The sequence below is a fragment of the Cervus canadensis genome, chromosome 16 (assembly GCF_019320065.1).
Source record: "Cervus canadensis isolate Bull #8, Minnesota chromosome 16, ASM1932006v1, whole genome shotgun sequence".
NCBI lineage: Eukaryota > Metazoa > Chordata > Mammalia > Artiodactyla > Cervidae > Cervus > Cervus canadensis.
Genome location: NC_057401.1, coordinates 23,002,211 through 23,017,484, shown reverse-complemented (window position 1 = coordinate 23,017,484; position 15,274 = coordinate 23,002,211). Strand labels below are relative to the sequence as shown.

Here is a 15,274-nt window from a genome sequence, read left to right as displayed (position 1 = left end):
TCCTACTCCAGGGGATTGCCCTGACCCAGGGATTGAACCTGCATATCCTGCATTAGCAGCAGATGCTTTATCACTGTGCCACCCAGGAAGCCTGTCCATTAACAGGTGAATGAATAAACAATATGTAGCATATACATATTCAGCCATAACAAAGAATGAAATTCTGATATTTACTACAACTGAACTAATCTTGAAGACATCATGGTAAGTGAAATAAGCCAAATAAAAGGACAAATATTGTATGATTTCCCTTACATGAAATATCTAGAATAAGCAATTTAATAGAGACAGAAAGTAGATTAGTTTCTGGAGGCTGGAAGGAGAAGGAAATAGGGAGTAAGTACTTAATGGTTACAGTTTCTATTAAAGGTGACTAAAAAGTCTTGGAAATAGACACTGGTAATAGGTTCACATTATTTTGCCAACAAAGGTCCGTCTAGTCAAGGCTATGGTTTTTCCAGTGGTCATGTATGGATGTGAGAGTTGGACCGTGAAGAAAGCTGAGCACCGAAAAATTGATGCTTTTGAACTGTGGTGTTGGAGAAGACTCTTGAGAGTCCCTTGGACTACAAGGAGATCCAATCAGTCCATCCTAAAGGAGATCAGTCCTGGGTGTTCATTGGAAGGACTGATGCTGAAGCTGAAACTCCAATACTTTGGCCACCTCATGCAGAGTTGACTCATTGGAAAAGACCCTGATGCTGGGAGGGATTGGGGGCAGGAGGAGAAGGGGATGACAGAGGATGAGATGGCTGGATGGCATCACCGACTCGATGGACATGAGTTTGAGTAAACTCCGGGAGTTGGTGATGGACAGGGAGGCCTGGCGTGCTGCGATTCATGGGGTCGCAAAGAGTCAGACACGACTGAGCAACTGAACTGAACTGAACTGAATAGGTTCACAACATTGTGAATATAATTAATGCAACTGAATTGCCATTTCAGATGGTTAAAATGGCAAACTCTATGGTGTGTGTGTGTGTGTGTGTGTATATATATATATATATATATGTACCTATATATATAAAACCACAATTTTAAAAATTAATAGTTGTATATTAAAAACCATTGAATCATAATATTTTAAGTGGATGAATTGCATGATATGTAAGTTGTATCTAAATAAAGTGACTTTAAAAAAGAAATGAAGTGAAGGGGACTTGTCCCAGTGGTCACAGTAGATACATCAATGGTGCGGTGGTGAGTGATCTAGTAGGGTGACATGATATGCAAAGCTGACGGTTGGGGAGCAGGGGGAGGAAAATGATCTATAGCTTGATTACCTAGAAAACCTACCACACAGAAACCTCTGACCCTAGACCACATCTGAATGACCGAATTACAACTAGAAAGGTTTGGTGGGAACCTCATAAAAGTCTCTTCTCACTTTAACAGTTCCCTCAAGGTTCATTCTAAGTCCAAAGTTCAGATAATCGAATAAGTTACAATTACCCCCTTGCACCTGTCCCACTTCAGGGAAATCCCACTCCCACACATGTCCCTTACTGGGAGGCAGAGAACAGGCTGCCCAGATCCCACACCATAGGGCAGGAGAAGGAAAGGCGCCCCCTTACCACCACCAGTGGGGTCCCCAGTGTTTCAGATCAGTGAATCTCCCTCAACTCTAAATCCTACTTTGTGGATCTAATTTGTAAGGTCACTCCCAACTCCTAGCGCCACTCTCAACTGTCAACTTGCGTTTCCAGAGGTGGAAGTTACGTGCTACCACTTTCTTAGAGATGAGAATATTTGAGAAGGGAGTAGCAGGTGGTATGGAAAGAGAGGAAAGGAATGTTGAGGAGAAGCACCAATACAAGGGTGAATGGCTGGACTGGAAACTTGGCAACAAGCCCAACTGATTGCTCAGACTCTCTTCCAAGAACCATAAGAATTAGTGCTTCAAAGAACAACCTATTTATCTATTAGATTCCATCTCCTACTAGTAAATAGATTTCCTTAAAAGACTTGAAATCTCCTGCACTTCTGCATCGTGCCCTAGATCTCAGCAGCAACAGTGGAGTCCAGGGGTAGGAGGCAAAAGCTGTGTCATGCCGGCATGAAGCAAGGAGTTATCAGGTGGTGCCTGATATGGTAAAAGGCCATGCAGAATTGGTCTCCACAGAGTAAGCTGAGAAGAACAAGTGGCCAAGGTTCATGGATTACATGAGGCCAAGGGGATCTGTGGTGACACAAGAATTGTCTGATATGGCAATATTTTTGTGATCACTTTCCATGTTATTAATATTTAATTTTTGCACAGAATGGTTGTACAGATTAATTAGAGCCTACATACTCTAATTAAGGCCAACATACTCTAATTAGAGCCGACATACAATATATGTCAAATAATGCTCCCCACCTACTCAAGGATGCTCACATCCTGATCCCTAGAGCCTGGGAACGTGAGTTTACAAAGCAAAGGGGAATTGAGGTTTTAGATAAAATTAACATTGCTTATCAACCCACCTTAAAATAGGGAGATTATCTGAGTGGGCCCAATGTAATCACGTGTTTGCTGGCTCAGTCGCTAAGTTGTGTCTGATCCTTTGTGATCCCATGGACTGTAGCCCACCAGGCTCCTCTGTCCATGGATTTCCCAGCCAAGAATACTGTAACAGGTTGCCATTTTCTTCTCCAGGGGATCTTCCTTACCCAGGAAATCAAACCCACGTCTCCTGCATTGCAGGCAGATTCTTTATCACTAAGCCACTTGGGAAGCCCAGGGTAATCACAGGGGTCCTTAAAAGCGGAAGCAGAGGTAGAAGAAGACTCGATGTCAGAGTGATGAAATGTGAGAAAGACTCCACTGATTACTGATGGCTTTGAAGCTGGAAGCAGGCCACAAGCCAAGGAATGCGAGCAACCTCTTGAAACTGAAAAGGCAGAGAAATGGATTTTCTTAGAGCATCCAAAAAAGAACACAGCCCTGTTGACACCTTAGCCCAGGGAAAGCCACATCAGACTTATGACCTACAGAACTATAAAATAATAAAAGTCTATTGTTTTAAGCCACTAAGTTTGTGGTAATTTGTTACAGAAACAATGAGAAACTAATACATCTCCACAATTTTTTTAAGTATGAATCATAAATATGACTTGTTGGGTCAAAGATCATGCAAAATTTAGTAATTCCTTTATATGTATTGCACTCCAGGAAGATAGTAGCAGTTTTAAATGCCATCAGCAAAGACAATTTCTAAAATCAGAGAGTATTTTTGCTTTTAATTTTTAGTAATTGACAGGCAAAATTTGTACCTAAATGTTTTAAATTGCATTCTTATTATTGATTACTTATGGTATGTGTTTACTGATTCTTCCATAGATTAGGAATATAGCAGCCATTTTTATTTCTTCTTTTGTAAATTACTTGTTCAAATTCTCTGACCATTTTTCTTTCCAAACATGCATCTTTTCTTATTGCTTTATAAAAATAGGCATTTGTGTCACATAGGTTGAAAATTTTGTAATTTGGCTTTATGCTTGATGTGTCAAGGTACAGAAGGTTCAACTTTTATATCATAAATTAAGCTTTTACACTTTCTGCCTTTGATATCATATCTCAAAGTCTCTTTCTCCTTTCTACATGTACAAATATTCATCTGTATCTTCACTTAGTGTTTTTATAGCTGAACAGTGTGCATTAAGAATATAATTCAGTTTCCCCTCAGTGATTACCCAGCAATCTCAACAACAAAAGGATCAACTATCTGTCCTTTCCCCACTAGAATAAGCTTAAAAATGCTATTTCAAAACAATTTCTGATACAGACTTGAATTCTCAGCTTTTTAAAATAAACTCATATTTGAGAGTGAAAAAGTTGCCCAAAAATAGCAATTTTCTGTTTAATGTTCTCAATTTATCACAGTCTCATGGCTTCACATGTACTCTTTAAGGTAAGAAAGGTCTAACCCTGAAAGAAATGTGAAACAAGTAAGTAACCACACCATCTCTAAAATAAAGTTATGTTTTCCAGTTATAAAACACCAAAGTCTTTAGCCACAAAGCAGAGAAAGAAAAAAAGAAAAAACCCACATCCTTTGTGTTTCATTATATATTATTATCAGTACCTGAAACTAAATAGTCTGTGAGCAACAGAAGCCATGAATATTCCTTTTCCTTTCTCTTTTCCTCCTGCCATTTGTCTCCTTCTAATTCCTGGAGGTAAGACATATTTTCATATGCTTTTCAGTTTTGCTTATAAGAAAATGGAATTTTATATTGGTTTAATTTTTGTTCAATATTGCATAAAAGGAAAAAAGAAATCATAACTTAATTTCCAATAATATTTCATGTTACTTTTAGTCTTTGATAATGAAATGGCATATTGCTTTTTAAAATGAAAATGTAACCTATTGTGTTTACAGCAAAAATATGAAAGCATAACTGTATCTGGAGGTTCTCACAAATTCAGGCCAGATCCACAGAGCAAAACCAGCAAGTGAAAAACCAACAGAGCCATTAAACTTGGGATGGATAGATTATTTATCAACTGGAAGGCTTAGTTACCCTCTGTCTGGTGGCTCAGACAATAAAGAATCCACCTCAGTGCAGGAGACTGGGTTCGATCCCTGGGTTGGGAAGATCCCCTGGAGAGGGGAATGGCAACCCACTCCAATATTCTTGCCTGGAGAATTCCATGGAGAGAAGAACCTGGTGAACTACAATCCATAGAGTTGCGAAGAGTCAGACACAACAGAGCAACTAACACAACTCATAACTCTCAGATGAATCTTAAAAGTTTGGTTTTCAGAATGAATTATGTTTATTTCCAGTAGTGGGAATGGTAAAGAAAGCAATAAATCAACGTAAAATAATCCAATGAACTATATATATGTGTGTGTCAACATTTTATAAAACTTAGTTAAGTATATTCTAAGTGTTTGACATACACGCTTCTTAAGTATTATTGTTCAGCCCAATTTACATATGAGAAAACTAAGGCACAAAGAGGTTAAGACAATTTACCAAAGTCATCAGCTAGTAAGGAGTAGGGCTGGGATTTGAACCCAGATTTCATGTTCTTAACTACACATTATGATATCTTTATAGCTCAGTGATACCTTCAGAGCTGGGATTCTTAATGTGGGATCCTTGAGCTCCTTCAAGGGCATGAATGGACACTAAGAAGTCTGTGACTCTCCCAAAACTGTATGCAAATATTCACAAGCATATCTGTGTCTGTACTTTATTCAGATTCTCAAATGGCTCTACATTTCAAAAATAACATAGGTACTTCAGACAAACAGTTCTTCACAATGGACAGAGTGTATTTTTTTTTTCATGATGAGGAACTGGATTAGAAGATTGCTTTACTATTTATTAGTTGAGTGAACTCGGGCAAAGTAACTGCTCTGTCTAAACTTCATGTTCCTTATCTCTGCATGGGAATAATAACACCCACCTTGCATTGCAACAAACATCAGAACCAGTGTCTGAAACTTACCAGTGCCTGGTAAATCATAGATGCTTTCACCATTATTGCTACTATAGTTGTTGTTCTTTCTTCAAATTTAATGCAACTTACCAAACCATCATTCCCAACAATAATCTCATGGAACACTGAGATTTTTAAAGTCAATAACACAGTGCCCAACCCCAAACTAAGACATTGAAGCCTGTAGTAGGAAGTGAACCACTGAGGAAGGGCAGAAAAAGGAGAATGAGCTTTCTTTCCCATCTGCTCTTACCGTATGATATTGGGTAAATCTTTTATCTTTTTGCTTTTTGAGCTTTAATAAAAGAGATTCTATTGCCTGACAGTTTCTGCCTCCCAGGGATAGGAAGGAGATGGATATTAGGTTAAAGGTGATCTGAATTTGAGGAAGAGAAGTAGTATTTAAATTCAAGATACTATTATCCGAAGCTATCATGGAAAATTGTAAAAACTCCAAACCACCTGGACCACTTTGATCTTCTCTCCCTGGACACAAAGTGCATGTCTAAGTACTTGTTCTGGATCTGTTCATTATTATCAGAACTTTCTCAGGGGGACACATAACTCGGTAAGACAGGATTTCACTCTGGATCACTCTTACAGTTTTTCCAGTATCCTGCGAGGGAATTATAGGAGGAAATGAAGTGGCCCCTCACACAAGACGCTACATGGCTCTAATCAAAGGGCTGAAACTTTGTGCAGGGGCTTTGATCAAAGAAAACTGGGTGTTGACAGCTGCTCATTGTGACCTGTAAGTAATTCTGAGCTCCTCTCATTCTCAGACAGTTTTGGGGGCTGGGGCGGGGGCAGGGACAGAGGTTGTCAGATGACTCTGAAGTCCAAAACCAAAATTAGGTGGGGATGGAGAAGAAAGTGTGCAAGTACATTCAATGTTATATGCTATTATTATGTTTATCTCTATAAGCAAAGGCCAGATCCTTTAGAATAAAATTGAAGTGTATGACTCTTTTCTCATATTATTTTTTTATTTTAACTATAAATAGCAATATTATTAACATTTTGAAAATCAAAATGGTGAAAAACAGCACTCCTAATCTTATCAACTTCACATACTCACTGTTACTATTTTGCTATATTTTATTTCAGGCTTTTTTCACAAATGTATTTTACATAGTTGAGCAAGTTAAGTGTTCTCTATGATTACAAGTGATTTACTTACTGTGATTTAGTCTTATCCCATGTTGCTACATATTAGATTGAACCATATATTACTGATATTTAACTGATTGACTTTCCAAAACAGTCATTTCCTATGATCAAACTAATTTTTCCCTAATTGTGATTTGACAGTCATAATAATGTTTATCACCTGGATATGCTGCTGTTTTCTTCATCAGTACTTGTTGTTGGTAACTGGAATGTACTATTTCCCTGCTCACTTTAGCATAAATTGCATGAATAAAAGAAAAGACTTAAAAACTAGCCCCCCACAAAGAAGATCCAAGGAGATCTGCACTATATTGTTGTGTTAAATAAGAATTTATCAAGGGAACTTCAGCACAATGTACACTTAAGATCACCACTGGCTTGAGTAATAGGCCCACTTAGTGCAAAGTCTGTCCAGCAAATCAAGAAATGCTTGTGCCCATCTCTCCCAGATTAGCTATCATTAGGTTCACAAACTAGACTTGGGGGCTACCAGTTTATTTCCTTCTGTGTGTGTGCTTAGATTAAGTTTTGTTTTTGCTTTAGTTATTTGTTTGGCTGCGTGGCATCTTTGCTGCATCACAGATCGTCTTTCACTGTGGCATGCAGACTCTCTAGTTGTGGCATATGGGCTCAATAGTTGCAGTGCACAGGCTGAGTTGCTCTGAGGCATGTAGGATCTTAGTTTCCCAACTAGAGATCGAACCTGCGTCTCCTGCACTGCAAGACAGATTCTTAACCACCGGACAACCAGGGAAGTCCCCTAGATTCAGCTTTAAAATTTCACTATTATGTCAAGATTCATTTCTTCAGTTCTACCTATTCAGTTCTAGGCTCTTTTCCATCTTTGTCATCTTTGAAGACAAGCAAGTTACACTATCTCCCTGAAACACAAAGAAATAAACCCGCCACCCCTGCTCTCCTTCTTTGGTTAAGTCTCTAGTTCTTGGGTTTACTCTCTAGTTCTTGGGTTGAGTTTCTTCCATTAGGTGTTGATTCCACAAATCCAAGGCAGATGGAGAAACTGGCAGCTCTGCTTTCCGCAGCAGCCCACGTGGTCAGCACCCAAGCACACCTCTCTAGGCCTTACCAAGGCAATGCTCCTGCTGTTGCCAAAAGGCCTGGGATTCCCCTCCTGTTGCTTCTTCCCTGAAAAGGCCTGAAGTTGAAGCATCTAAGATAACATATGTCATGGGAGTTTTAGGTAAAACACCTAAAGAAAAAAGCCTCATAAATGCCCGCTAACTTGCTGTGCTTATTTATATATAGGAAACCATTTAAAAGAACTGATCAGATTTAATAAATTAAGTTCAGACTTAATTTCATCTGTTCTGTGACATAAATTATATCGTCCTTGATTTTTCCAGGAAGGGCAATCCTCAAGTTATTCTTGGGGCCCACTCTACATCCCATAAAGAGAAACTTGACCAAGTATTTTCCATTAAAAAGGCAATTCCCTACCCATGCTTTGATCCACAGACATTTGAAGGGGATCTTCAACTACTTCAGGTAAATATGATTTTTTTTCAATAACTATTTTGAAATTTGGTCAGTTTAACCTGAAACCAGTTTTACACACTGGCCTCATAGCCAAGACTGGCTAATGCCAGGATGTAAGGGTAAGAAGCACGACAGGGACCCACCATAATTACACAAATGTTCACCTTCTGGGAAGTCAGTTCAATTTAACAAATATTGACAAAAGTCCTACCATGGTAAGACCTGTCGATCCAAGGTGATAATGCCACCAGCAACTCAATTACAGTCAAACCAAGTTGCATTTGTTGACTCTTGCTCAGCAAGGGCGACTGTCCACCATTAGGAATCATGAGTGGCTTTTAAGAGTGTTAGATAGGACTTATCCCAGGATTTGGGATTGTGTCAGATGAGAAGGAGTATTCTAGGAAGTAGGAGTTTGCTCTGAACTGACTATTGTCAGGAAGTGGGGTAATTCTATGATGGAGCATCTCAGTGAATCTTACTTATCTAGGAGGCTAAATCTGTGATTGATAAGAAGCAGCAGCCACTCATTTTAGCTGATAGGGGTGTTTGGTCATTTTCGTGGTGGGCACAAAGACCTTACTTTTGCCTGTACTCAAAAGTGAGTGCAGAGTGGCCTGGAGTCTTGCTTATTTCTTTAGGCTCACCTTGTCTGATATTAAAAGTGAAAGTGTTAGTTGCCTAGTCATGTCCAATTCTTATGATTCTTGTGACACATGGAGTGTAGCCCACCAGGCTCCTCTGTCCACCTAACTCTCCAGGCAAGAATCCTGGAGATCTTGTGAATCCTTCTCCAGGGGATCTTCCCAACCCAGAGATTGAACCCAGTTCTCTTGTATTGCAGGCAGATTCTTTACTGTCTGAGCCACCAGTGAAGCCCTATCTGATATTGGTGGTCTATAAAAGTGTTCATGATCAATAGGAAAAGTTGTGGCCCAGCTGTGAGTGCCAGGAAGATATTCTCTCTTCATAAGATAAACAGGTGCTGTTCTCAAAGTGTTCACAGTTTCTAGTGGGAGAGGCAGACAAATATATCAACTGTTCTGATCCAGCTGTATGTGACTCATCAGTGATGGAAATGGCTAAGAAGGGGACTCTGAGGGAACACAGGCTATGTCCAGGTGGTCAGGGAAGATTTCTTAGAGAAGGTGTAGGAGTCAGGAGGCAAAAAAGAGGAAAGGGCCTTCCAGGCAGAAAGTGCAAGAGGAGTCTTTAATGGAAAATGCATTTGGAGGAAGAGGGAAGAAAGGGAAGTTATCATGAGATTTAAGAAAGAGGGAACCCAGACATTGCAAACCATGGGAAGAAGTTTGAACTTTATGGGGAAGGAAATGGGAAAGTGTTTTAAGCAGGGCAGTGACATGATCAGACTTGTTTTTAGGAGGATTATCTGACTGCTATGCAGAAAGTATGATAGAAGAGGCAGAATTGGGCAGAGTGTGAACTGCAGGTTCACACTTGTCTAAAGAGGGTTGATGAGAAATTTCCCCAGCAGGATTTAAGAGGAAGTTCAAGGAATCCACACATTCCCACATCAGGAGTAAAGAGAGGGCTTAGAGCTTTGTAGGCTTCTGGCAAACTCCCCACTCTCCCTGCCCCCAATACTTATCAGTTACCCTCACACTTTCTGCCTTGAGACTCCAGGCCCTGCCTCTCTCAGAGGTCTCCTCTCCGCCCCCATTCTCTAATTCCCTCCCGTCCTGCTTCCGGCACGGAGCAACGTAACTCCCTTCCCCGCCCAGTAGAGGGCGCTGCCTGGCCTACTTCCCTCCTGCCTTTTTCTCCACAGCAGGGCACTTCTGATATATTAAATACTTTAGATTGTTTGTTTCCCTCAGTGCAATGTCAACTTCAAAGAACAGATATTTTTATCTTTTTATTTCTCCCCTATACCAGGGAGCATAGTTCCTAGTACATGGTAGACCTTCCATAAACATTTCCTGAATAATTTTGGATAAGGGATGGAATTAAGCCAGACAATGGCAAACCCATCAAGGGAAAAGATTCTGAACTCAGTTTTCAAGAAAGTGGTAGCAGTGGTCAAGTCTCCTTTAGGACTTAAATATCTTTAAAAGAGTGTGCGGGGAGTAAGGGGTACGAAGTAGAGTCGGGAAACTCCCTCTCACCTCTGACACTGTGGCCAGAAAGGTGAGGTTGCTGGAGAAATCTTAAAGAGGGTGTCAGGACCTCCCCATGGTTAACCTTCCAGTGTGAAAACCTACTGATGTGCCCATCACTGGTCTGTGTGCTGTGCCTGACCCCAGGAGAGCTGTCTACAAGTATGCACATCCTGACTCCAATTCTGATCCATTCATTCAGACCTGAAGTCCTTTCTGGGGGTTCTACTGCCTCCTTGTCAATCCAGCCAGATAACAAGCATGAGGACTTGTGTGAGCAGGACAGAAGGACAGGTGTTGCACATGGGCGTTTGAAGCTCTGTGGAAAGACTTTAAGCTGTGGCCATTTCTTTTTCTAAATTCTAATGGGGTGGGGGGGGGGGTCACATCATTGACTTAGAGGGGGCACTGAGGAAGTGGGGACTGTCTCATGTCAGGAAGTGGGGCCTGAAAGCAATGCAATGATAGGAATGTGGCAGTTGGCCTCTGCTGCTGTGCTCCCGTGTTTTTAGAAGGTCTGCAGTACCAGGACTCCCGACAGCTTGAGGCAAGAAGAAAAGAACTAGAATTATCTTCCTCTACTCTCTTCTCAACTCTTATCACACTCCCTACTCTCCTGACCTTGAATTTTCAGAAGAAAACGAGAGAAAGCAAGGTAGTGAGGCAAGAAGAGGGCTTGGCGAATGAAAGAAAAGGGCAAAGTGTGTGTGAGCCCTCGAAGGCAGCGCAGGTGGTTGGTGCTTGCTCAGAAGAGGGGAAGCCACGTTTCCACTGAAGTGGAAAATGACACTGACCCCTTTCCCACCCTGCCCCACTGCGCCTGGAGCTCTGGTTTCCTTTCATTGGTCTTAATATCAGTCAGTTCACAAACTTAAGACCACCTGAATAAAATAATGATTGAGCTCTCCAATACAGCTTTTCAGCCACAGAACTGTCAGCCACCACCAATAAAATTTCATCATTGATGGGTCAACTGACTGAAGTTTACTAGACTAGCCTAGCAAAACATGCCTGAAAAGGTATGCTGTGACTTTAAAAAACCAATAACTGATGGTCAATTAGGTTGGAACATGTTTTGATTTATATCCTTCATAAGAACATGCTAAATAAGAAAGTTATCTAAGTCAGAGCTGTTTTCTGGGTTTGGTTACTGTGGTCCTTGCCTTAAACTGCGTCTTCTGTCTCTTTTCTAGCTGGAAGGTAAAGCAACTATGACCAAAGCTATAGGAATACTTCAGCTACCAAGAACAGGAGACGATGTCAAACCCCACACCAAGTGTCATGTGGCAGGATGGGGAAGCACCAAAAAAGATGCATGTCAAATGTCTAATGCCTTGAGAGAAGCCAACGTTACAGTGATAGATAGGAAAATATGCAATGATGCCCAGCACTATAATTTTAGCCCAGTTATTGATCTCGGTATGATCTGTGCTGGTGGTAGAAAAGGTGAAGATGACTCATGTGAAGTAAGTAAATTAAAATTTTGACCATTTGGGGCAATGGGAAATCAGGTTAAAAAGCATGCCTAAGAACAAGGTACTGTTGTTATTACTTCTTGTATCCGAGGCCTGAGAGAATGTCTGCTTGACCCTGGGCTGCTGTGTGCTCCCTCGTCCCAGGTGAAACCTTCCATCCAGGGAAACTCCTCTCATTACCCATGATCAGGATCCCATTTAACCACCACCTATGGTGCTGCGGGCTTCCCTGGTGGCTCAGATGGTAAAGAATCCGCCTGCAATGCAGGAGACCTGGGTTTGATCCCTGGGTTAGGAAGATCCCCTGAGGGAGGGCATGGCAACCCACTCCAGTATTCTTACCTGGAGAATCCCCGTAGACAGAGGAGCCTGGCAGGCTACAGTCCATGGGGTTGCAAAGAGTTAGACACAATTAAGCAACTAAGCATAGCACAGCACATGGATTCTGTCCTGCTGATCATGACAGCTGGCATTTATCAGATGCCAAGAATTATACTAAGTTGTATATTCTATGCCAGTTGATCCTCAAATAGCCCCATGGGATAGACACTGTTATTATCAATCCTATTATATAGATGGGGCTTCCCTGGTGGCTCAGTGGTACAGAATCCTCCTGCCTTGGGTCAGGAAGATCCCCTGGAGTAGGGCAAGGCAACTGACTCCAGTATCTTTGCCTGGGAAATCCCACAGATGCAGGAGCCTGGCGGGCTAGTCTATGGGATCGCAAAAGTGTCAGACACGACTTAGAGACTAAACAACAAATTTTATAGATGGGGAAATTAGGACATAGAAAGTTACTTAACTTCCCAAGTTAGATAACAGCAGTCAGTACGGTGGACCTGGACTTGAACCGAGGCTGTTCGACTCCCAACTCCTGCATTGTTCTGCCTCTCCACGTGCCAAGAACAGGCTTGACCAGGGTTCGGCCTTATTTAGAACTCATGTTCCAGAAGTGGTTTGCAGGGTCAGAGAGAATATGAAATGAGAACTGATGAACCCAGGAAAAGACCCCTAAAATTTGTTTGAACTCTCACAAGTACTCCTTGGTCTAAGATGGCTTACCCTGTGTCCTTCTTTAAAGCAGGATGTAGTTCAAATCCCATCTCATGCCTCAGGCAGTCCCAACATCCAGTCTCTTCCCCTAACGTCTACTGATAAGAAAAGGGGATACAGGGCGACTGAAGGAGACAGTTATTTTCACTGTTAAAAGCTTCCTTTGCTATTCTGTCTTTGTTTTACCGATGAAAACAAATCTTGCACATCTCCAGAATTGTCTTTTGCAAAAGGAAAATGATTGGAAAATATTAACAAATCTGTGTAATTGATGCTGAGGGCAGACAATTAATAAAAGAGATATAAATTAACCTTTAAGGAAAAAGAGAAGCAACATGTGAGTGAATGAGTGAATAAATGAATGACTAAAATGGTGATTAAATATCCTTGAAAAGCACTCCTGTCTAAATCATGTAACTTTCTGTTTCAGGGGGATTCTGGAAGTCCTCTGATATGCGATAACGTTTTCAGAGGTGTCACCTCCTTTGGCAAGTGTGGTAACCCCCAGAAGCCTGGCATCTACATCCTCCTTACCAAAAAATACCTCAACTGGATAAAGAAAACCATTGCAGGAGCCATATAACATTTCTACTTCAAAGTAGAAAATCGAAGTAACCAAGTAAAAGGGTTTTAAACTTGACCTATCCGAAGAAGCATCTTGCAACCCTCTGAACTTCATATACAAAATGCCACCTGTCTAAAATAAATTCAGCAATGAAAGAAATTACCTCCTGCTATCACTCTTCCCCGATTAGCAAAGACTGATTCATCACATGTTCTCTATCCATGGTGAGAGATGTCCCTTGAGAAAAAGTTCTCCAATTCTGTGACTTTTTGTTTTATTCAGAATTTGGACTGTCACTTTTGTGTTCATTCTTAAAAGGAAGTCAATCTCGAGAAAGTTAGAATATTCTCCTTTCTTCCAAATGAAGCTCCAAAATATTTCTGTTCTTAGAAATTCAGAGCCTGATATTGTATTCAATGTGAGAGTAAAGATAGAGATAAAGAGGGGTTATTCACTTCTTACTATATGCTTCTATATTGCTTAACTTCTTACAAAAATTCTAATTATGAATACAGTGGGAAAGACTCAGTGTGTGTTTTAGATAGTGGGAAAATTTAGAATTTGAGGTTAGAGATAATTGAGGGAAACTGCATCATTTATTAATTACAAGTAGACTAAAATTACGTAGACGAGTAGGCTGCAGTCCCCCCAGTACTTTGGTATGTATTTTGCTTTAGCTAGACAATTTATATATGCAAGCACTAAGCTTAGTTCTATGTTATTCTTAATAGACTGTGATATATAATAAATAAAGATGGCTTTTTTATTACCTACCATTTATAATCACATCTTTTTGTTGCACTGTTTCTCCAAAGAGTTAACTTATAAATGCTCATTCTCTAATAATTCTGGCTGACTTATCCAATTTAATTCCTCAAACACTTCCTGAGGGCCCACTATGTGCCAGGCATTCTGTCCAGATTTATAAATATTAAGATGTGACCACTGCTTTCAAAATGTTTGAAGTCTGATAGGAAGCAAGGAGAAATCCGTAAGTATGAGGACATCTGCTTTGGGTTCTAAAGAACACATAACAGAGTAAGGCTGTCCACTGTGTTGAGAGGTGATGGGGGAAAGATAAATAATATTTCACACTCCCAGAAGCCATCCCAATTATCTCTCAGAGTCTTCCTCCTGAGATCTGCCCTATGTTTAGACAGACCAATACAAATTTTGGATTCCCGACTAGAATGCCACAGACATCACGATAACCTGGTGGAAAGATCACTGGTCTACAGGTCAGACACCAGCTCCATCACTAGACAGTGTAAGACCTTGAGCAGAGTATTAGTCTGTGCCTCCACTTTCACATCTATAAACTGAAAATCTGTAGAGGGACTTCACTGGTGGCTCAGTGGCAAAGAATTCAAGCTCCCAATGCAGGGAGCCCAGGTTTGATTCTTTGTCAGGGAACTAGATCCCACATGCTGCAACTAAGAGTCGGCATAGCCAAATAAAAAAAGAAACAGACATTTCTGTGTATCCAATGAGAAAATTCCAAATACTGAATGTTTTCTATCTATAAGACACTCGGTCCTAAACAACCTCCCCACTGGTGACGCTGAGACAACTTGTACAAAAGTGAACTGTACGGTCCTTAGCAGAAATTCAGCTACAGAAGCAGTTCAGCTGCAGCGTTGATTGGTGGAGTAAACAGAGGAACGAAGCTGGGCCAGAGGCCCTGACTTCACTCTGCCTCTAACTCGCCACAGGACTCTGACGAAATCATTCAAGCTCTCTGGCCCCCGTGTCCTCAATCTGTCATGAGCAGAGTGGCCGATAATCACCCATATCCAAAAGTGTGTAAATAAAATATCCTCTAACGGAGGCCTTTGCACAAACATTAAGAACAATGAACTTAGCACAGTGTACAAGGCCCTGCACAAGTGGCGTCTCTGTACTCACTTCACTCCGGCTGTGCCAATATCCTTTCCCCAGTCACACACACACACACACACACACA

General features: G+C 40.9%; 1 protein-coding gene across 1 annotated transcript; it reads left to right on the top strand.

The window, feature by feature from the left end:
• Positions 1-4,069: 4,069 nt before the first annotated feature.
• LOC122454355 (granzyme A) lies at positions 4,070-14,097 on the top strand. The gene is made up of 5 exons (XM_043488787.1): positions 4,070-4,161; positions 6,038-6,185; positions 7,969-8,110; positions 11,412-11,684; positions 13,177-14,097. Exons 1-5 carry the CDS (start codon positions 4,101-4,103, stop codon positions 13,327-13,329), a joined length of 777 nt encoding a protein of 258 aa, XP_043344722.1. The 5' UTR covers positions 4,070-4,100; the 3' UTR covers positions 13,330-14,097.
• Positions 14,098-15,274: the final 1,177 nt, after the last annotated feature.

Coding starts and splice junctions, on each gene's coding strand:
- LOC122454355 (XM_043488787.1), top strand. CDS start 4,101: ATGAATATTCCTTTTCCTTTCTCTTTTCCTCCTGCCATTTGTCTCCTT. Junction 8,111..11,411: donor GGGATCTTCAACTACTTCAG/GTAAATATGATT, acceptor TCTCTTTTCTAG/CTGGAAGGTAAAGCAACTAT. Junction 11,685..13,176: donor GTGAAGATGACTCATGTGAA/GTAAGTAAATTA, acceptor TTTCTGTTTCAG/GGGGATTCTGGAAGTCCTCT.